Genomic DNA, 24,036 nt, shown 5'->3' on the forward strand with positions numbered 1-24,036 from the left:
ATAGGAGTGAAGATTACTGATAATCATGTCTATTTTAGATACTTATATGGATCCCCATTTTCATAATAGCTGAGTTTTTTTATGTATTTATCTTCACTATCCTACTGTGAGGTAGGGAAGTAGTTTTATCTGCATTTGACAGATGGGCTAAGGAGACTAAATGGCTTGCCCATAGACCACCACCTTCATATGATCATCAGGGAAGTGAACTCAGTTCTCCCTTAATCCCAGATTAGCACCCTAACCACTAGACCACCCTTCCTCCTACAGTTTATCTTAAATATAGATTGCATTAATTCTGATCAGAAATGAAGGAAGATAGTAACATGCAAGCAACATGAAATACTTATTTGTGTTACAAATAAAAGCTTTAAGAGTGGCATTCAAGAGTTTTCTACCATTGATTATGCTTGAGTTTTAAGGTCTCCAGGAGAAGGTATAGGATTTCAAGTACACATCTGAGCAATACTCAAATAAGAAATTGTACAGTAGACATGTTATTTGGGTTAAGCCACCACCAGAATCTCTTCTAATCAGTTCTTCCTGATTGCAGATGTTCTCCTTTAGTAACTATGCCTATAAAGTATCTGGCTTGTAGGTACATACAGAAATCCCAAGGAAGTAGGCTACATTTAATTAAATAGTTCAGAGTTCATTATTAATATGTCCTGGAAAAGTCTGCAATGGTCGTCTGGTCCTTGGACATCCCAACTTTTACAGTTAGCCTTTTCCGGTCCTGGAGGAAAATGAGGTAACTTGTACATCCAGGAAGTCAATGATAATTTTGGCAATACATTGAGGTACAAGATTGCATTTTTCCACACATAGAGATGTTCCTATGACAGGATGTCATCTGATCTCCTGAGGGAGCAAAGTGTCATAGCTATGTATCAGATTGGAAAGAAAAAACTGAAAGCAATACGCTACTTTGAGTTTCTGTAAAGTAGTAAAGTTCCAAACATCAAATTATAAATGTCTGAATAAAAAAATCCAAGTTGAGGAGGTTAATATCTCCTTTTGTTCTGTCTTTGACCAGACAGTTATTGATGTTCTTTTGACTACTATATATTTTTGTGAGGCTGGCAGATCAGGTGTCACCTCATGCCAAGGCCTCATGAACACTGACAAATGCATAGCTGGAAAAGAGTCTGAGTCACCCGCATGTTAGTATTGTTAAAACAGATATTAGAATTATAGGAATGTGTATCGTGCTTAGACTTTATTAAATGCTTGTAAAATGCTGCATGTATTCATCTTATTTAAAATATCTGTATAACATGTTGTGTTTGCTAAAACTGTAAAACTCCACAGAAGCAGGTAGCAGCAGGTAGGAGCTCCGAGACATTGCTTGGATGCTGTGCTGAATCACATTACTTTATGGATTTCATTTTTTAAAAACACATTTAATTTGTAAATTTCAAAGTTACATCTCTCTAATAAGGGCCATTTTCTCTGAACATCTATAAGATCACATTCAGTGAGGGCTTCACATGCAAGATTCTTAATGTGAATCTCAGAACAGCTGCTGGTTTTACAGATGTAAAGACATTTTTGGATTCTTCTATCACTAATGACAAAGTAAACCCCTGAAAGTAAGTCAAAATACAACAGGTACTGTATGTCATGAAGTAGCTTTATACTGTCATATTTAAGACAACCCAAATTCAATAACTCAGATGATGATAAAGAGAAGTTATCCGATTACAATATTACCTTCCATATAGTATTAGGAAAATCCATTGCAAATGGAAACTATTAAGTATTGTTGGATGTCTATACATCTATATTAACATAATTAATCTTTTGTAAGTAATGCTTAAAATATATTTACACAAACTAAATTAAAAGAAAAGAAGTCAGATAACTGTGTGTTTAGAAGCTACATCAATAAAAGCCCGAATGCAGAAAGACTTTTTTTTTTTTTTTTGGGGGGGGGGGGGGAGGAATCCTAGAAAATTATTTTAACTGATTTCAGTTTACTCTTGAAAAATACTTGCATCTAACATAATGAAATTAGTTACCCTCCATACTGTTACTGAACCAGGGTTGAAGACCTATTTCACAACACATGCCATATAGGATGACATCTTTTTTCCTGGAGTTCTTTTTTAGCACCGTACAGTAGTCAGTGTTCAAGCAACTGCAAATGATTAACTTGTTTTCTACTCAGTTGGAGTCCTCTGAACCACTGTTACTATGATGTGTAAGGGTAAAAGGCATATTATATCAGAACCAAATGAAAAGAACAAATGGGGACTGGAGAATTCTAGATATCACTTAAAAAAAGCAATGTTCACATTCACCCCATAAACTAAGTTCAGAAAATGATGTCAAATGCAACTAGCAAACTTTCAAATAAATGCATTCCACCATTATTCTTGGTGACAATGATATAAAAACCTGTTGATCCAAGCCAGCCAGATATATTACTCCTTCAGTAAGCAGGTGTGCCAGTAGAATAACCTACTTGACAGTGATGTCACATTTGAAGGTTCCCCTTTCCTGTTTTCGACTGGCCAGAAAATCTATTGAGTAGGGACTGATATACTACCCAACCACATCATGACAGAGATGTTCCAGTTCAGTTTGATCAGACATACCTGGGTGACTCAGTCAGGAATTAGAGGAGAGAGTGTGCTGGATATGTGGCCAGCTCTCACGGTGAATATGGGGTGGTCTGATTTGTTGTTCACAGGTATGCAAGCTTGGATGGCTATAATCCTTTGATGACCACATGTGACAAGAACGGGAGGGGACAAGGAGGGGAATCTACAGCAATTCTTTCACATTAGGCAAACGATGAACAATATTCAGGCTCTTAATGGATGCTTATCTGGCTCCATCTGAAGAGCAGTCTCTGGAGTCCAGGACAATACTAGGCAGTGACCCAAAATTTCAGTTTGTGCTGCTGAACATGTGACAAATCATTAAAAAAATCCACATCCATGAGCTTAATATTGATTGCATTTAATAGCACCGTCTTAGTAAATCAGCTGACTGTACTGGAGCAGAACTGTCAGGTAGGTTATTCGGGATAGCCTAAGTTTAAGGAATGGGAAGAGAAAACAATCCTGCTGTTTGCATCTGGCCTCAGATTTAATGCTGTCCCACTTCAAAATGATACAAAATGATACTTTTGCCTTGCTCAGGACCTCAGGCCTTCCATGACATTGGATTCTTGCAAGTAACATTGGATTCTCCCAAGTAGTATGATTCAATTAACAAAGACACACACTGGATTTGTCCCTCAATATAGGACTAAAAATGAGAGTATTGTGATCACATCTTTGTCATGGTTAAGTCATCTCCTTAAAGTTGATGTCAGGGTCCATTCTTACTCCTGTCAAGGTGATGGACCTCTTCTCCTTTAATGGCCTATCTCTGACTACTGGATCCAACATAGAGTCTGGGGGAAAAGTAAAGTAGTGGCAATCCATCCCGTCAACAAAGGTAATCTATCTCCTTGAGAGGTGGTAATTGGGTTGATGGAAGAATTATTCTGGCAGCCTAGCACTGGCTACATCAGAGGATAGCTCAATATAGCTACATCTCTCAGGAGTTTGGCTTTTTCACATCACTGAAACCCATACATTGGTAAAGCTAAATTCCTAGTTTAGTCCAGGCCTTAAATTATAAATTCTTTGGGACAAGGACTGTGTTACATTTGTACAGTGCCCCAATCACTGACTGGGGCCTTCAGGAACTATCACAATAAAAAATTTTTTTAAAAAATCAGTCAAGGGCCCAGATCCTAAACTGGTTTAAGTGTGGATCTGGCCCATGGTCTTTACCATTGTAACAAAGTATTTTAAGACTGGGGTGATTTTCCTTGACATTCTATGAAGAAGTTACACAATACTGAACCCACCCTACACAGTCTGACAAAAACATTCAATCTTCATCTCCAACAGCGCTATCTAACAACAACAACAACAGAAGTTTTTTTTTTTAACAGAACTAGAAATTTAGAGCAAGAGAATAGTAACTCCTACCTGTCGATAGTACTTCTCATACACAGGATTTGCACTGGATAGCTATAAAGAAAGATAGATAAGAGTATACAATTAAAATGCATAATTTTATCAATTTAATTCATTTGATATGATCAAGTTGCATAATTTAACAAGGAAAACTAAAACTAGTCATTTTATAAATGTCTGAAATTGGCTTTTTTGTCAACATAAAATAGATTATAGTGTTGTAGCTGTGTTGGTCTTAGGATATGGGGGAGGAGGGAAGGAAGTGGGTAGAGTAATATCTTATTGAACCAACTTCTGTTGATGAAAAAGACAAGCTTTCAAGCTATACAATGCTCACCTGAAGAGCTCTGTGTAGCTCAAGAACTTGCCTCTTTCACCAACAAAAATTGGTCCACTAAAAGGTATTACCTCACCCACCTTGTGTGTATAAGCTTCTAAGAGACTGTCAGGATTCAAAAACAAAGGCACTTATAAAATTAAGAAAAAATAAGAACTATAAACCTATATGCCAAAGGGCATAAACTAGTTGCTAATTGATAGGAATTATGAAATTCCACATTCTATAACTAGCCTTCAAGAATATTCTAGTGTTTTCTGCCAAAGTAGCTGGTACTGGCCACTATTAGAAACAAGAAACCTGACCAGATACATCAAGACACAGAAGGTGAATTAGATCAACTAAATCAGTGAAGGCCAAAAGGGAATAAGATCTGACATTTCATATTGGAAGACTCATTCACTTAAAAAGTGACACTGAACAGCAAGATTTCAAGTCACTTTTGACAAGAGGTTAATGCACACAAGAAATTCAACATCAGACTATAAACTACATAAATAAACAAAATACATGAAAATAGACAAAAGCTTATGCTTGCAGAAATTAAATGTGTTAGTCTTTAAAGTGCTACAGGACTCTTGTTGTTTCTACGTAAATAAGTTTATTATCTACTTCAGCACTCCAAAGACTTAAGTGTTACTTATTGCCTAATCTGCAGAATTCTCAGCAATCCACAATAACGGTATCCACAGCTAAATTGGTGTCATTGCTGACAACATTCAGTTAAGACCACATTCTTTCAGCTTGTGTGCCTGCTACCCATTAAATTATTTCCCTGTCCACATCCATGACAAAATGAACTTAAGCACCAGCAGTCAGTCCCTCCAGTTAAACTCTGAGGGTATCTTCACTGCAGAGTAAGCTTGGGCTCTAAGCCCATGTGATGCCCCTAACCTTGCCTTTCCATCCACATAAAGAACCTCTAATACAGGCTTGAAGCTGCTTTAAATTCAGGCTAGCTGGTATACCTAAGGGTAGAAGCTTGAGATCAGATTTTGCTTCAGCCTGGGCTGGCAGCCAACCTATTTTGCAGTGAGACCCACAAGTTAATCAAGCCCAGGTGTGGTTAGTCCAATGCTATCCCACGATACCACCTGGCTGTACTTTCTCATCTACCTCCTTCTGCACTGCAAGTCACCTAGATTGGCTCAACTTTTTAACACCACATTTGCCTGTTCCATTTTTACTGTGCTCCATAGATGCCATCCAAGAAATCCTCCTGCACTACCAGTTGATCAGAAACTGACACCAGCCTTCTGGGAAAGCTGCAGTGTGATATCCATATGACCCTAAATTTGGGGAAATGTACCTCCAAATGATATTTTTTGTTTAGCGGTCAGAATAGAAAAAAAACAGAAGCAGAGAAGTTAGGTGCGCTATGAATCATATCGTTTGCAGACTGAATTCCTTAATGACATTCTCTTTAAAAGTTCTTGATACCAAATGCTATTTGCTTTCACCTTCAGAACTGTCTGCAATAAGAAGTCACTCTACTTGGAAGTTATATAAATATTGTTTTCATATCACTTGACACAGACACCAGCTCCACACTAGATGAGAGAGAGAGAGTTTGTAGGGTAGTGTAATTTAAATGGACAACTGATAACCCCGGGATACCCCAACAGAAATCCATCCCTGCACACAGATTAGTACAGCACCACTGTTGGTATAATTTACACAGGTCTGGCACGGGTACGGTTTCACTGGGGATGCTCCACCAATGCTGGGCTGGGCTAAACACACAATGAAAACAAACCGTAAAATGATATTCTCAGGAAAAGGCCTTCAATTCACTTTCACTACTAGACCAAGAAAATCTGAGTCGTGTGACTTATGGTTCTGGGCCAAAGCAGATCTCTTTTCCTATGCGTTTGTCTGAGGCATGTTGGGGAGGTGGGAGAGGGCTATTGGGTATTGGGAAACTGCCTTTCATTTATTCTGAAAAAAGGGGGGGAAAAATGTTGGTTTTATTACATTTTTATGCCCTGAAGGGTATGTCCATACAACAACTAGACACCCACAGCTGTCCCGTACCAAGCTCTGACCTTCCTACCTCACAGGGCCCTAGCACCCAAGCTCCAGCCCAAGCCCAGAAGTCTACACAGCAGTAAAGCAGCCCTGCAGCCCAAGCCCCACTCGGCTGGCACGGGCCAGCCACGGGTGTCTAGGTGCTGTGTAGACATACCCTACCATACACTAATTAAGCACATTTTTGTAAGGTGTATGACCAGTATTATCAACATTAGTGGATATTGGGCTATGTTTGCTACACCTAATGGAGTGCTGAGCACATTAAATCTAGCACCTACAGGTATCAGTAAGAAAGAAGAAAACCATTTCCTTTGAACACAAACCAAAAATACTATTCATTCTCTATACCGGGGAGGCCAAACCACAGCTCGCATGCAGCTCTTTTACAGTTAAAGTGCAGCTCGCGGAGCCCCTTAGAGCCCCCGCATTCTCCACCTACCAGACTGGGGTGAGGAGCTCAGGACTTCTGCCCTGCACTGGGGTTGTGGAGCTAGAGGCTTCTGCCCAGAAGGGAGGAGAGGCATACACCGTGGGGCAGAAGCCCCAAGTCCCACCACCCCATGCAGGACTGAAGCCACAAGGTCCACCAGGCGTATCCTGACTCTCGAACTTCTGCAGATTGTTGTATGTGACTCGGAGGGTCAGTAATTTGGCCACCCCAGTCCTATACAACGCAAATATATGGCTGATCTTGCAACTCTCAGACACGTGCATATGTGAGTTAGGACTTGATCCAAAGATTATGTTTATAATTATAGCATGCATTTCTAATTTCAGATTTAGAAATCTTGGAAACCTGCATACAAATTGGACACTGACAAAAATACATAAATAATTGTAGGAAATATTTTACCACAGTATATTACAACAAGATGGACATTATAGGTTTAAATCTATTTCCTTTGTAGTAACACTTTATACAATAGTCTTTTGAATCAGTGGTTACCCAATATTTGGGGCATTACCACTGTTTCCATTGGAAGGAGCAATCAATTAAAAGAGTTAGGAATTTATTTGGTGCACTGCTGTTTATTGGTGAAGAATGTATACAAAGTCCAGTTTTTCTGACCACAGTAGAAACCAACGACTGGAGACAGCTTCCTAGTTCAAAAATCCAACTACTGGGGACCAAGCCTGAGGCGGTGAATAAGATATCCTAGAAAGTAAGGCTCCGGAAACAAAACAACTGGAGAGTATTGTATTTTAAAAAAGTTTGAATTACTCAGTAAGCTATTTGAAAAGTATGCTTATTTAGTGATATATTAACATTTGAATATTTAATAATTATTTTCTTTTCTATCACCCAATTGTAGCGGGGGTTGAATTCAGACCACTGGGTTTGGATTGAAGGTGTTGGCAGCAATCAGTTTGAGTCCTGGTCTACACTGCCACACCAGGTCGACATGAGATACTAGTGTATTGCCCATTGACATACTTATGTCTACACAGCATGGCGCCTTCACAGCGCTACGTTGACAGGAGAGCGTCTCCTGTTGATGCTACCTTCCAGGGAGGTGAACTAATTAAGTCAATGGGAGAGTGCTCTCCCATCGACTGAGCAGGTCTACACAGACCCACTCAATCGATGCAGCTGCATCGATGCCTGCCACCACAGCAGTGTAGACATGCCCTGAGAGATCGTTGTCATCCAAAGTCACATTACCTCAGATCTTTTTATGGCCAGGCTCCCCATTAGGATTTAAGTTACTTCCTTGAGTCAGTTTAAAACTAAAAATATGAGGAGGATTTTGTTACACTGACTTCTTTAAGGAATGTTGTTAGAACATTGATGTTATTTACTATGAATTTCCTTTCCCACTTAATCTGCTAGCAAATATCTAACAAAGGGCACCATGCTAAGGCAATTTACATACTGTTAATTCTATTGACTCTGCACTAATGCTCAGAGAACTTCACTGGTGTGAGATTTGAAAATGTTTACAAAAGTGTATTATTTTTATTACTATAGCATCTAGGAACCCTAGTCATAGACCAGTCATAACCCGCTGTGTTACATGCCGTACAAAACACAGAAAAAAAATATTGTAATTCCCTTGAAAAAGGGACTGTCTAAGTACAAAACAAGAAACAGATGGATACGGAGAGATGGGAAGTATAGGTAAACAATGCAACAATATTGGTCAGCATGACAGACAGGTAGAGTGGTTATTATTTTTTTCTATTAACAAATATGATGCAATGTTTTCACTATTCCATACTGATCACAGCTAAATTAGATTATTCCTGCTAGTTTCAGCTAAAAAATGTGGTGTTGTAGTCCATACTAAGGTAATATTTTCCAGACAAAGGCACTCTAGTTTCAAACAGACTGCTTAAAACATTGCCTGTAAAGATTTAAAATACCCCATTATCAGAATGAGTAGGCCTAAACTCTGGATGACTATATTTGTGTTGTTTCAAGTAAACATTTTATAATAATCCAGAGATGTCCCTCTTAAGCGTCTTAATATCTCAGTTGGGTCAAATTCATAGGAACCCTAAAATACAGGCAAATTAAAACTAGAAACAAAATTCTAGTACAAAACTAGCTAGCAAGTGCAAAGAGAAGAAATAAAAACCACAAAACAAAGTTTTAAGGCATCAAGTCTACATTTGTCTTTCCTGTCCCATCTCCGCTTCCCCTCCCCTAAGAGAGGGACAGTTAATCTGCCATCTAGATGCACTACAGAACAATGTCATACTTCTCTTCAGCAAAACACTATTCCAGCCAAAGCTACCATACTTAGTCTTGGACAGGAAACATATGCATGTTCAGGTCCTGGAACTACAACACTTTACAAACTCAAAACAATCTTTTCATTCAACACCCACAGTACAAGCCAATAAAATTTTTCACTAGATTTTGAATTTGGGGGGCTCATTTTCATTATATCAGTACAATCAGAGTAAAAGGAATTTCCTGTGAAAGTATATCGTTTGAAAGACTAAGTTTCTTTTTACTGGTAACAGACTTCATAGTTTTCCCACAAAGGAATACTGAGCAAAAAAATGAGTATAAGGGAAGATGATCTGAGTAGCTTTTTTCCTTGCATCAATATATTATAAGACTATTTTGAATTCTGCAGTGCCAGTTAGGAATTTTGCAAGGTAACACTTCTTCACTTTACTGTAATTGGCGCATACAGTTGCAAAGTTGAAACTGTGGACTCAGGGAAATCACAAATGTTAGTGGTTTGGATTTTTTGCATCAGTGAAGCCCTATCAGTGGTAGGAATAGTGGAACTATATTGCAGACAGGGGTAGGCCATTTTCCCCACCCTCACAGTGTTATCTAGGCCTACACAGATTTGGGAGAGTCAGTTTAGTATTTCTGCTTTCCATTTTTCTCGCTCCCACCAAACGTGTGTGTCTTGGATTAACTTTTCCTAAATATATTCATTTGGATTTTTCTAATCAGTCTTATTTTGTTGTTGTCGGCCCATTTCTCTAATTTTTATGCTATATACAAAAGAGTAAAAGTTGCAGTAGAATCCTCTTATAGGCCAGAGATAATTCTCGATACAAGAAACAAAACAAAACTAGAACACTTTATTCAATGCAGAGATTCACTACACCTTAACAGGAATGTCAATGTGCAGTGCATTTAAAAGATTTGGGACTTTCATTCTACTTCACTATAACAGCTCAACTGTACACTATAAACCTACTGAATAGTACATTAGAGCACTCAGACAACTGTGAATTTAGACATTATAATGACATTCTTCACCTCTTTTACGCAAGTAACCATGTTTTGATCTCGTTATGCAATCCCCATTGATACCACCACAATAATAATTGCTAGACAATAAATCCCACCTAAAATGAAAAAGTGGACTAAGTGTTACTTAATATTGAGCCATTCTGAAGTTTTCAATATTGTTTTCAGGAATTAAACTAACGGGAGTGTTGGCAAGCAGAGCTCCTCCTCCTCCTCTCCTCTCCTCCTTGGCTGATGCAGCAACTTGCTGTCCTGTTTCAATCTACTTTAAGTACTTATTTTAATATTAGTGGGGGGAATAGCTTAGAGATTTGCCAAGTTTTCCACAGTGGACACAAAGTACTTTCACTGAGAAATGAACTGCTGTGGCTCTCCCTTACTCTTGCCAAAATGAGACATGGTCTTAATGCCAGATAATAAAACAAATTCTGAATTTTGTCATTTTTCTGATTTATTGGGCATATAAGAGACATGGCTGAGACTTATACAGAAAAAGGAAGCTGATTGGTTAGCTTTACCTCCGGTGCAAGTTACTGTACAGCTAGTTTGTTGAAATATACTAACATGACATATTGCTTATGTGTTCCAACAGTAAAAGGTATTCAAGGGTGCTATAGTTGCATATCCAGGTTCTTACTCAGCAAGAATATCCAAAGACCTGCTTTATACCAGTGTATGTATAATTATAGATGTAACAATGACACCCATATTGAATTTTCTAATGAGATTTGCACTTAAAGTAGGACAAAAATTCTTATTACACATCATAATTTAATTTAGTCTCCAAAATTGGCACAATACAGAACAATCTCATTTTCCATGTCATTATTAGAAGAAAAATATTTACTAACTTTTGCAACGGAAACATCTGAAAATGCTTCCTTTTTAAAATCTCCCCTGTCCCCTCCCCCATGCACACACCAACATTTGTGTTTCTCTAGCTAAATAACCAGTTCCCACTCCAAGTTTCCTCCTCTCGCTCTTCCCCTCTCCCAATCCCAGAGTGACATCACACACAGGACACTTTTTAAACTTTAAAAATTAAACAGTGGCCTTAATTTTCAAAAGTAACTAGTGATTTTTGGGTTGCCATCCTAAGACACCTTAAGGAGGCCTGATTCTCAGAGTTGTGTTCTCAGAACTTTCTGAATATCTTTAAGGTTACTTACCCTAAAATTGAGGTACCCCAATTCACTAGTTACTTCTGAAAGCTTATGCCAAAGCATTATTGCCCTTATCTGTCATAACCCTAATTTGAGTTGAAAAGATTAAATTATAAGAGTCAAATTACTTTTGTTTTCTGACATCTATAGTTTAGTTCCCCAACCAGATGCAAAAAAGGAACAAAAATTTAGAACCAGTGGAAATTTCCTAACCAATTCTATCCCCAATTTAACTAGCTGTGCTCTGCACATGCACTTGGTGAACCAAAGAGTGGGTCAATGAGGTGTTCTGGGATGGGCTCAGGAGGGGAAAGTGTGTGACAAAGGAGACAGGGACTTACGTGATAAACCCAAAGCAGGGAATAGTACATAGAGAGAACTAAATGGATCTGGGCATTCGATACAGAATGCTTCACCTCTTAATCTGTCACTAGTGTTTTTCAGAAGTTTAGATTAAATGAGATTTTCGTTTCAGTTCTAAACTGGAGAGGCATTCACATCATTAACTCCAATCTCACCATTGTTACATCTTGCTAATTTCAGTGGAGAAACCAAGAATTGAATGGGCTACACAGACCCCTAAACAGGAGTTTCAAGTTAAGGCACATTGCTGGAAGTCCACCATATTTCTGTTGTGCAACTGGAGGACTTACATTGGCTGTCAATCCAGCATTAAATTCTCTCTCACTCTCACACAGGCAGGCAGTTTTACTTTGCGCACTTCTTTAAGCAAGTAAAGTAATAAGAACAAGGTTTATCTATCTAGAAGCATACCTCCCCCCCACAACAAAGCATACAGACTGTCTGTAATAAAAAACCACACACATACACATAAAAGTAGAACAAACCCGGATCATGGTAAACCTGGGGTCTCACAGCCATGGCTAAAGTTTGCCCTATCACAGCAAAAAGACAGACAATTTTGTTGAACTAGTCATTTGTATACCTGTTATACAGAGAAACTGTTTTAAAAACATAATGCCTTCAGGCCATCAAAACAAAGTAAAACTTATTCTGAATTACACTTAAACCTTTGATCTTTCTTTGCAAGTTATTCCCTCAAGACCCCCAGATCATTAACATTTAAATTGTGCCTTAAAGAACCAGTGAGAGGTCATCTGCAGGTCAGGTGCAGTGAGGGAACACACTTGAATCCATAGAGAGGTTCCATCTCATGCCCCTCAAAAAAAGACTCAGAATGCAAGACTGAAGCATGCAGGTCAGCAGTTTACACGTAAACCAGTTATGTAGAAAGAAAACACATTCCAGAATTTCTTATGCTCCAACAAACTATATTCACAAGTGTTCTTATTGGAAACATAACCACACGCTCTGCGTATATTTTATTATTATTTCTGAATTACTCTGATTTTGCAGTACTTTTTTCTTTACACATTTAACAGTTGAAATGGATATTTTTCTACAGCCTCGCTTAGGTTTTTAGTTACAGAACATACTTGTCTATCTGAGTTAGACACCAAAACACAATCTGTTATTTAATTGCTGGGAACATTTGTTTAAATAACGTAACTGCTCCTTTTAGCACCAAGGATGGAAAACCTGAGATGCCAGGTGCCAAACCATTTGAGAATAACCTGGTTTCAGTATGGGGAAATCCAACTTCCAGGTTACATTGACCATAATCTATTCTGACTTGGTTGGTGGAGGGGAGAGAGGAAAAGGAATTAATATATAGAGGGATTCTGGATCATACTTACATTAACTAGATATTGTCCCCATTCCTCTCTCATGTACATTGCATATTTTTTGGCTTATTGCTCTCTCATTTCATTACCAGTAAAGATTAAAGCTCACGCTTCTTTTTGCATTACAGTATCAAATAAACTTTTATTGTCTCATTCCAGTACACTGCAATTTTATGTAAATTGTTTTTAAAAACAGAATAAACTCAGCAATGACATTGTAGTATTTCATACAGAGGATAGCCTTTACAATATTATAGTTTATGGTCTATCAGCACTTCCTGTAAATATCCGAAATTTCTGGGTTTAAATCTGCATTGAAGAGAAACGCTCTGGTTTAAAAATTGTATATACTCTGAGAACCTCGTTCGATGCAAAAAATAAAAATCAACAGTCAAATAAAACTGATGCCAACAATTAAGCTAAGTAAACCCATACCTGTTATTTATACCACACAAAAATCCAAGAGACTGAAAAAAGTTAGCCCCAAAGTCCTTCCGCAATCCATCACATTTTTACTCACAACTTTACTTCCTGATAACTAGAAGTACATAAATTCTATAGCGAAATGATCACACTGTATGTACAGAAAGACAGAGGAATTGCGTAAGCAATCACACTACAAGATGTGGTTATAATGTACACTCGTGTCTCTTTTTATGCCTTCAGTCACACAAGAACCCTCCCTTTTCAGTCTGAGACACTTTTCAGTGTCTGAACAACTCTTCTGTCTCCATTTTTGTAAACTTTTTTGGTATCTGAAATATATCAACATTTTTAAAAGCAAAACACTTAAAGGAGGGCAGTTTCACTTGATATCTACACTTCTTCTCTAGTGACTTTACAACACTTGATTTCAGCCTCCCAACACTACTGAACTGCAAGCACCTAGTGAACTCACATGTAACTGTCATAATCTCTTGCTTTCCTTCCAGAGTATCCAACTATGCAGTCAGAGTGAGAAAACTACAAAGCTTAGCAGTTCTGCTACCCTAAGCACACATGAGCAAACAAAAAGGCTAGTAATGCTAAACATATATTGCTATTTATCAGCATTGATTAATAAAATTTAACATTTATAGAAGACTTTAAAGCTCTCCTACCTAAACAAAACAACTGCATCCTGTGTACTGAATACCATGTCTGAACCCTAACAGGTGTATTTCAGAATTACAAGAAGCCAAGTAGTTCTGATACATAGCTGATTTAGTAGGAAATCTAGGGGAAAAGATATTCTCAACAGTATTCATTACATTCATTCAGGAAATAAAACTAGAGGATGAAAACATTAGACTGGAAATTCGTTTAAACCCGGAATGGTGCCAAATTTCTCAAAGTTCCAATGCTCTCACCAGGTAGTCTTATCTTCTCTAGCTATCCACATTCAATTAGTATACAACACAGGTACCACCACTCCAAGTACTCAGATCAAAATGCACAACAGCTTCCAACCATTTCACTCCCAACAGTCCAACATCATATTGATATCTTTGTAAATAAAATGTAGTTCATAAGAAGAAATAGGCTTTTCAAGTCAATCCCCAAGAGTTTACCCTTCAGAAATATGCTCATGTTCTTATCTGAAATCAAAGAACTCTTAAGATAATGTTTCAACTTATAAATGTAAACACTTCTATACCACCCTTTTAAAAGATCTCGTACTCTCAAGCTACCTGCTAATTGCTTGGAGAGGAGTTGTAATAGCTTGAAAACAAAGAAGAAATTAATAAAGATGATCCCATTTAGAGGCTGGTCCATGCTTGAAAAGTCAGGCAATTACTTAACATGAAGGCATATGATCCATTCATTGGCCTTCCGTTGAATAAAAAGGTTGTTACATGCCTTCAAAATGAGCACTTTCCACCAATTTTCAACATGTTCCCTGTGTCTTTTTTACAACACAAAGAGTAGCCTTTTTAAAAAAGTTGAAACGCTACAACCCAAACTTCTTGCCTACCTTAAATATATATGTATTGCTGTTACATTGCTAAAGGCTAGAGAAAAATAACTCGCCAAGAATTAACGCAGGTCACTGCTACTTTCTTTGTGGTTTAGACATACATATGCCTGTCACACCAGCCCTCCACAATGCTCCAAGCAGGCTTTTAAGAACCTACTGCTCCCAAGAACTAACATGCATGAAGTGGCATCTGTAGACCAACACACAGATGGGTCTCATTTTATGCCTTGCAATAGTCTTAAGGCAGTAGGTTATCATTACTGAAATACAAGGATAACTGTGATAGCTCTTAAGTATGCTATTAGAGGCTCACTTCAATACAAGAGCCACCATCCCCCTCCTATAAGGAACAGCTTGTCCCTGTGTCCCTCTAGTGCAAATATCCATGACTTTCCATGTTTCAGATGAAGATACAAATCCCTGCAAATACATCACCCTCCTATTATTGTTCCCAATGCTGAATGCTTTAACTTTATTCACTACAGAGTCTTTCCAGCCTGGATCTCTGCAAACCAGAGCATGCAGGGCGAGCTGAACGCAGCATAATCCACATCTAGGCCAGTGTTTCAGGGAGGGGCAGCCCCTGCACCAGTCCCCTCCCCAGCTCAACGAGGTGTTTGTGGACATGGGGTGGGGGTTCCGCCGGAGGACACAGAGGAGAATCAAGCAGGGACACAGCCAGAAAGGAGGTTATTGGGGCACAAAACAAGGGAAGGGGTGAGGGAGTTTTAAGGGGGCCCAGAGCAGGGGTGTGGAGGTAATGGAAAGGTCGCAGCAGGAGCAGGGATGAAATGGGGCACAGAGCACGTGTGGGGGTGAAGCAGTTTTAAGGGGCACAGAACTAAGGCAAGAGTTCTCGGGGGACGCAGGGGGGCAGGGCGAAGGGGCACAGAACGGGGTGTAGGGGAATTTGAAGGAGCACAGAACCAATGGAGGGGTTACGGGGAGCTGGGCACAGAGCAGAGGCAGGAGTTACGGGGGAGGGGGGGAATGACCGGGAGGGGGGATTACCGGGGAGGGAGGCGACAAGGCGCAGGGTTTACCGAGCAGGGCGGGGCACGGGAGCAGAGGTTACCAAGGGTTACCGGGGCACAGGGGTTACCACGGAAGGCGCGGGGGAAGGGGGCCGCGAATGGTTACCGTGGGCGACAAGGCAGAAGGTTTACCGGGGAGGGCAGGGCCCGGCGCGCCCAGGCACGGGGTTACGGAGGAGAGCGCGGGACAGGGAGCCGAAGGAGACTCTCTCCCCGCAGGGCGGGGCGGGCAATTCTCCGCCGCCAGCCCCTGAGTGACACGGGCCCGGGAGCCCCGACCCCCCGCTGCGAGGGGCGCTGCAGGCCTCGGCCCCCGCGGGGGAAGGATCCCGTCGGTCGGCAGGGCGAGCCCCGGGAGGCCGAGGCAGTTACCTGTGTCAGGGAGAGATGGGAGGCCATGCTGCTTCCATCATGCACCGGCCGAGCAGCAGGAAGAAGCGGGACGGAACCGACGCGCGCGGGGCCCGGACACTCACTGAGTCTCACTCACCAACTTCAGCAACTTCCCGATCCCTCCCGGCCCGAGCCAGGCAGGCCCCGCCCGCAACAAAACCCGGCGCCGGAGCCCGCCGCCTGACCCGGCGCCTCCCGAGCTCAGCACTGTGAGGCGGTCGCAAAACCCGGCGCTGGATTTCGCCCCCTGACCCGGCGCCTCCAGGACCTCAGCACTTGGGCAGCTGCCTCTAAAGCAGAAAGTGGAGTATCTGGGTAGGTCTACACTGCAGCGTGAAGTCAGTTTACTTTGAATAGACTTTCACCTGCAAAACTGTAGAAGTCGCAGGAGTGTGATCACACCAGGCTCCTTGAGCCGGGCTCTTGTGTCCCCACTCACCACGCTTGGGTCGATGTTCAAAGCAGCACACCGGGGGTAGTTATCCCACAGTGCTACTACCCACAGGGGCTTTTGGGAAGCTTGTCATCCTCCCATGATGCAACGTGTTTCCTCCCCCTCCCTTCTTGTCCTGAACACACTGCAAACACTTTTTCATGCCATTTTTCTATGCCATGCGCACGCTGTTGCTGGAGAGGCATGGAGCCTGCTCAGCTCTGCACCATCATTGTGAGCATCACAAATACCTCACAGCTTATCCTGCAGTATTTTCAAAGGCGAGACAGGACCTGCAGCACAAAAAATAGCGATGTTACGGAGACCCCCTGCTACAAGCCATAGAGCAAAACAATTCCCGTTTGCTGCAGGCTGTCACACATCATCTTCAGTCTGTGGAGCGCCGGTTCTGGTCCCGGGAAGCACGCACAGACTGGTGGGATCGCATCACTATGAAGATGTGGGATTATGAGCAGTGGCTGCAGAACTTTCAGATGTGAAAGGCTACTTTCACTGTACTTTGCGCGGAGCTGTCCCCAGCCCTGAAGCATGTAAATACTCACTTGAGACCAGCTCTGACAGTGGAGAAGGGAGTGGCCATAGCTCTGTGGAAGCTGGCAACCCCAGACTGCTACAGATCAGCTGGGAATCAATTTGGAGTCAGTAAATCCACCGTTGGAGCTGCTGTGATGCAAGTGTGCAGGGCCATAAATAGACTTCTACCACAAAGGATAGTGACTTTGGGAAATGTGCAGGACATAGTGGATGGGTTTGCCGCAATGGGGTTCCCAAACTCTGGGGGCAATTGATGGCACACCTATCCCTATCCTAGCACCTGACCACCTGGACACAGAGTACATAAACTGGAAGGGATACATCTTAGTGGTGTTGCAGGCCCTTGTGGATCACAAGGGATGTTTCATCAATATCAATGTGGGGTGGTCAGGAAAGGTGCATGATGCATGCATCTTTAGGAACTCTGGTCTGTTCAATAAGATGCAGATAGGCACTTTCTTCCCTGACCAAAAAATAAATATTAGGGATGTTAAAATGCCAATAGTGATCCTGGGAGATCCTGCCTATGCCTTGCTCCCTAGGCTAGTGAAGTCCTACACTGGGCACCTGGACAGCGAAAATGAGCGTTTCAATAACAGGCTCAGCAAGTGCAGAATGGTGGTAGAATGTGCATTTGGGCATTTAAAGGCCAGATGGAAATGTCTACTCACGAGGCTTGACATCAGTGAAAAGAACATCCCATCAGTTATATCTGCGTGCTGTGTGCTCCATAATTTGTGTGAAAAATTCCCCCATGGTTGGGCCATGGAGGCTGATAGGCTGGCCACAAATTTTGAGCAGCCAGATTCCAGCACTACACACAGAGCCAAGCACCAATTAAAATCTTTCATCTACTCAGGGCAGTGAGAGAGAATTACCAAGAGCTGCACTTATCTGCCAGAGGGATATCACGATTCATTTTTTTCTTCCTCTGCTTTTTTTGATATTGCTCTCTCTTTTTCTTTCTTCACTTCACTGTCATCCTTATCCCAGCTGTCATGCTCCGAATCCCTATCCCATCATTTCTCAACTTCCAGTCCCAACAGTTTTACTGCAACTGCCTGGTTCCAACTACCTTTCTCAACTGCCAATCCCAAATGTCATTTCCTACTATCATTCCACAGCTGCCCAGTTCCAAATGTCATCCCTAATTGCCATGAATCTTTAAGGCTCCCTCATTCCACTCATTTCCTGTTAAAGGCATCTGCCTGTTGCAGCACAGAAACATAATATAACTCCAAGTAAACATCTTGTTAGGTTTGCCCCACCCACCCCATCTTGTTGGAAAACTCAGTAATGGATTTGCTATCTACCTGACCCATAACTATCAACTCTCCCTTTGCACTTCAGTACTTCTACATCACTACTGCATTCCACTGCCTACCTTACAGAAACAGTGTTTTTGCTGTGCAGATCTGAGGCAACTCAGAATCATTCAGCATTCTTTTTTGTAAAATGCTATTGTGTCTTTTTTTAGGCTGGTGTTCATGTAGAAGGAAGGATCATTTTAGACTAATTATCCTGCACTGGGATGGGATCAGGAAGCCTGAAATGCACATTTAGATAAGTGGAAATGTGGCAATTAGATTTTATTTTTGAGACCTTGTGACTACTATAAGGAAGCCTGCTTTACTGATTTGTCTCAACCACAGCAACAGCAGCAGCAAGATGAAATTATTGAGAGAGGGAAGATTGTAGAACACAAACAGCATAATTATAAGGAACTATTCACAGTGTTGAACATTATTAGCCAATTACATGCTATGTAATTAACCTTTCTGTACTCCATTCCTCTTGAACAAAGTCCTTGAAAGTATGTTATCTCTTTAGTTTGCTTGTTTAGCCTCTCTTGAGAGCAAAATGGAATAATATCCAAAAATTAGTGTCTGAAAAAGAGACAGTATACCTGTAGCCATCTTAGCTGGAACTAACAGCATAGAGCCTGTTTAGTGGTTGGCTGGGAGACTTACAAGAAAGACTTGGGAGGCCTGATTTTCCATTGATTTACACATTGGTCTTAATCCTTAGTTGTCTCATGAGAAACACTCACCACGATTCCTCTTGGCTGCTCTGTGGATTAGCTCGTTGCTGGTTTGGCGCCCTCTTTTGTCAGTCATTCACATGCCCTGCTGTCAGATGGACAGCCTCTCTCTTTGTGACTCAGGGTGCTCTCTCTTTGTGGCTTGGCCTTCCAGGCAGGTCACTATAGTCCTCCCCTTCAAGCAGAGTCAATGCGGAGGGGGGAGGGAGGGGAATACAGGGTCACATTCCCTCCCAGATTTGCTGCTTGGTTTGTACTGAGCATGCTCAGTAACACTGCTGAAGCCTGCTACCCTCACTCTGTTGTCCCCCTCCCCACTCTTGGCAGGCATGTGTCGTCTCTGCCTTCCAGGGTACCAAAGTCTCACTGGATGACTGTACTAGGCAATCTCCTGCTCCACTGCCTAGTCTGTGCCATTTCCCCACTGGCTAGGAGGGGAACCTGGGCCTGCCCACTACTATGGGTTCCAGACCAGGGAACCTACTAGCTACTGGGGAAGTCACACAGACTAGGCAGTGGAGCAGAAGACTGCCTAGGACAGTAACCCAGTGGGTCAACGTCAGTTGACTAATAAACCCTACTCTGTTTTGAAAAGCCTGCCTGGTGTCACTGCCAATACTTCCTGAGGTGCATTTATCCTTGAAGAAGGCAAAAAGTCTCTGAACAGGAGTCTATCTGAACTGGACTCTCTGGGCAGAGTTCATGGTGTGAAACAGGAGTGCTGGCGCCTAGAGGCTCAGTCTCGGAGGTGTTGATGCTGCATAGCCTACCATTGTAAAAAAGTGGGACCCCTCAGAAGTCTGGCACACTGAAAGGATGCCTCCAAAGGATTATTTAAAAACAGTGGAGTAGCACAGCAGATGCAAGCTGGGGCACACCCAAGGTGGGGCTGGAGCACATGGCATTCTGCCCAGTCATTGGCTGGCACAGTTGTCCCTATGTTATCAGTGCCACCACTGTAACTTAGAGCAATCTTTAGGCTGCTCTAAGTTATACCAGGGCCAAAATGGCCCTCTTGATCAGGGAGGATGGTTTAAGAGCCTTTCCTTCCTTTCTCCATAGCTGTGCCAAATAGTAATTTGGCACAATTGAGGATTTAGCCCATTGTGTAGTCAGTCATTTATACCTGGGCAATGTGAGAGTAAAATGCTACCATTCTGGTTTGGTAGCATTTTACACCCACTTAGACTCCCCACCACTCAGGTATATGACTACACAATGTATAAGGCAATGGAGAAACAGGGCCAAGTAGTACTGTACCCTCTCAGAAAGCTTTGAAGTATGCTATAAGAAGGGATAAAAATAGGAATCAATTGCTGATCTAAAAACTACAGACTCTACAGGTATTAGATATGGAATTTGACACATGGTAGAGAATAGAGCAAGAGATTCAGAATGCCCATGAACAACATGAAGACTTTATTCTATTATTAGGATAATTCTACAACTTTCCCTTTCAATATTAATTCTTTGTACAATAGATAGATCCGTTTCCTTTGTTCTGTAACAATTGTAGTAGGGCAGTATAAGTTTACCTATTAGTGGGCACTGCTGTTTCATCATGTGAAGGACATGGAAGAAGAGTTGGTGTGCTATTGTCTGAGAGAACAAAAGAATTACTCTGTGGTATTTTTAAATTAGCACTGCAGTATAAATATGTCTAACCTGCAAAGTTTGGATCCAGATCTGAAAATTCCTGTTGTTTCGGGGGGATGGAAGGGGCTTCAGTTCTGAGGTTTTGGTTCATGAGTTGTTAGTTTAGGATATACAAACCATCAACATCTGCACATGCTAATTTTTCACAGGACACATAAAACAAGTGCCTTGAGAATAAAAGTTGGTAAGCCAAAGTAGCCGAAGGCCTGCCTACATTGGCCTTTTTTGCGTCAATGTAGCTATGCCAACATAAATGGACTAGTGCAGGCCCCTAGAGTAGATGTGCTGCATAGGTGTAAGAAGTGACTTGCATCACCACAACTTACTCCAACTTGATACCTGTGCAGCACCAAGGCAATGTAGAGGGGTCCTACTGTAAATGAGAATCAGATCCCCATGTATTTTAGCACTTTATTCACAAGTCCCCAAAGATATCTTTAATAGTGTTATTGACTTTAATGGCAGGAAGTATTAACTTTAATGGCTATCCTTTGTTTTATGATAGCTTTGTTTATGCCATTGACCCAGCCTCAGGAACCCCATTAATTTTCCAAGGCTACACCTAGATGTTTGGTAAGACTGGTCCTGCTAGTTCTGGGCAAAAGGACTATTAAAACTAACTAGCATACAATAGGCTGACTAGAAAAATGATTCATCCCTGCATCCCTGTGTGTGATATGCTTTATCCAGCTGTATGGATGAACTGAGTCCTTTAGTGCTTAGCTCCAGAGCAAAACAGATGAACAATTCTACATTACAAATACAACATTTAAAACCTTAATATAGATTAATCAAACAATTAGAAGCTTCAGTGACAGAGAATATCTCATATAAACAAAGCTGTGATATATTATTATTCTGTAATCATTACTTTACAGAAGCCTTTTCTCAGTACCTCCACCCCACCCCAAAATATTAGCTTGGGCCCAATTCTGCTCTCACTGGTCCAGATGCTGTACTCTTTTATCATATTGAGTAGTATCTTACTGTATGAGTAGCCTACATCAGTGGAACTACTCAGTGTAAAGGTGGCAGAACCTACTCCATTGAAATCAGTGGCAAAACGTAACTTGATTTAAATGGGATCTGGATTGGTATTCTTGTCTCACCCACCCCAAACATGATAAGAACATAAGAACGGCCATACTGCTTCAGACCAATGGTCCATCTAGCCCAGTATCCTATCTTCTGACAGTGGCCAATGCCAGGTGCTTCAGAGGGAATAAATAGGACAGCTAATCATCATGTGATCCATCCCGTCATCCATTCCCAGCTTCTGGCAAACAGCAGTCCCTGCCTATCCTAGGTAATAGCTATTGATGGACCTATCCTCCATGAACTTATCTAGTTCTTTTTTGAGCCCCGTTATAGTCTTGGCCTTCACAATATCCTCTGGCAAGAAGTTCCACAGTTTGATTGTGCTTTGTGTGACAAAATACTTCCTTTTGTTAGTTTTTAACCTTCTGCCTATTAATTCCATTTGGTGACCCCTAGTTTTTGTGTTAGGAGGAGGAGTAAATAACACTTCCTTATTTACTTTCTCCACACCAATCACGATTTTATAGACCTCTACCATATCCCCCCTTAGTCGTCTCTTTTCCAAGCTGAAAAGTCCTAGTCTTACTAATCTCTCCTCATATGAAAGCTTTTCCATACCCCTAATCATTTTAGTTGCTCTTTTCAGCATCTTTTCCCATTCCAATATATATTTTTTGAAATAGGGTGACCAGATCTGCACTCAATATTCAAGATGTGGGCATACCATGGATTTATAAAGAGGCAATATTATATTTTCTGTCTTATTATCTATCCCTTTCTTTATGATTCCAAACATTCTGTAAGCTTTTTTTGACTGCCACTGCACATTGAGTGGATGTTTTCAGAGAACTACCCACAATGACTCAAAGATCTCTTTCTTGAGTGTTAACAGCTAATTTAGACCCCATCATTTTATATGTATAGTTGAGATTCTGTTTTCCAATGTGCATTCCTTTGTATTTATCACATTGAATTTCATTTACCATTTTGTTGCCCAGTCACCCAGTTTTGTGAGATCCCTTTGTAATTTTTCACAGTCTGCTTTGGACTTAATTATCTTGTGTAATTTTGTATCATCTGCAAATTTTGCCGCCTCACTGTTTACTCCTTTTCCCAGATCATTTATGACTATGTTGAACAATACTGGTCCCAGTGCAGACTCCTAGGGAACGCCACTATTTACCTCTCTGTATTCTGAAAACTGACCATTTATTCCCACCATTTGTTTCCTATCTTTTAACCAGTTACTTTCTGATCCAAGAGAGGACCTTCCCTCTTGACCACTTACTTTGCTTAAGAGCCTTTGGGGAGGAACCTTGTCAAAGGCTTTCTGAAAATCTAAATACACTATATCCGATGGATCACCCTTGTCCAAATGTTTGTTGACCCCCATCAAAAAATTCTAGTAGATTGGTGAGGAATGATTTCCCTTTACAAAAACCATGTTGACTCTTCCCCAATAAATCACATTCATCTATGTGTCTGATAATTCTGTTCTTTACTATAGTTTCAATCAATTAGACTGGTATTGAAGTTAGGTTTACCGGCCTGTAATTGCCAGGATTGCCTCTGGAGCCTTTTTAAAAAATTGACATCACATTAGCTAACCTCCAGTCATCTGCTACAAAAGCTGATTTAAATGATAGGTTACATAACAGAGTTAATAGTTCTTCAATTTTACATTTGAGTTCCTTCAGAACTCTTGGGTGGATATCTGGTCCTGGTGACTTATTACTGTTTAATTTATCAATTTGTTCCAAAACCTCCTCTAATGACAACTCAATTTGGGACAGCTCCTCAGATTTGTCACCTAAAAAGAATGGCTCAGGTTTGGGAATCTCCCTCACATCCTCAGCCGTGAAGACCAATGCAAGGAATTAATTTAGTTTCTCCACAATAGCTTTATCTTCCTTGAGTGCCCCTGTAAGCATCTCGACCTACCAGTGGCCCCACTGGTTGTTTAGCAGGCTTCCTGCTTCTGATGTACTTAA

The 24,036-nt window shown here is 41.0% G+C and overlaps 1 protein-coding gene across 2 annotated transcripts in view; it reads right to left on the reverse strand.

Annotated features, from left to right (window-relative positions):
• The window catches only part of EPS15 (epidermal growth factor receptor pathway substrate 15), a 99,077-nt gene extending 82,656 nt beyond the window's left edge, over positions 1-16,421 (reverse strand). The window contains exons 1-2 of one of the 2 annotated variants that reach the window (XM_067535410.1): positions 16,302-16,414; positions 3,993-4,034 (exon numbers count right to left, since the gene is read on the reverse strand). In XM_067535410.1, the coding sequence (XP_067391511.1) occupies positions 3,993-4,034; positions 16,302-16,328 (69 nt within the window). In that variant the 5' untranslated portion in view covers positions 16,329-16,414. Of the gene's footprint in view, positions 1-3,992; positions 4,035-16,301 lie in introns of both variants that reach the window. The other variant, XM_067535411.1, reaches the window with a different exon arrangement.
• Between the last annotated feature and the right edge of the window lie 7,615 nt (positions 16,422-24,036).

This window comes from Emydura macquarii, unplaced genomic scaffold (genome assembly GCF_026122565.2).
Source record: "Emydura macquarii macquarii isolate MOO-44397 ecotype Brisbane River unplaced genomic scaffold, CSIRO-AGI_Emac_v2 contig_3506, whole genome shotgun sequence".
Taxonomy (NCBI): domain Eukaryota; kingdom Metazoa; phylum Chordata; order Testudines; family Chelidae; genus Emydura; species Emydura macquarii.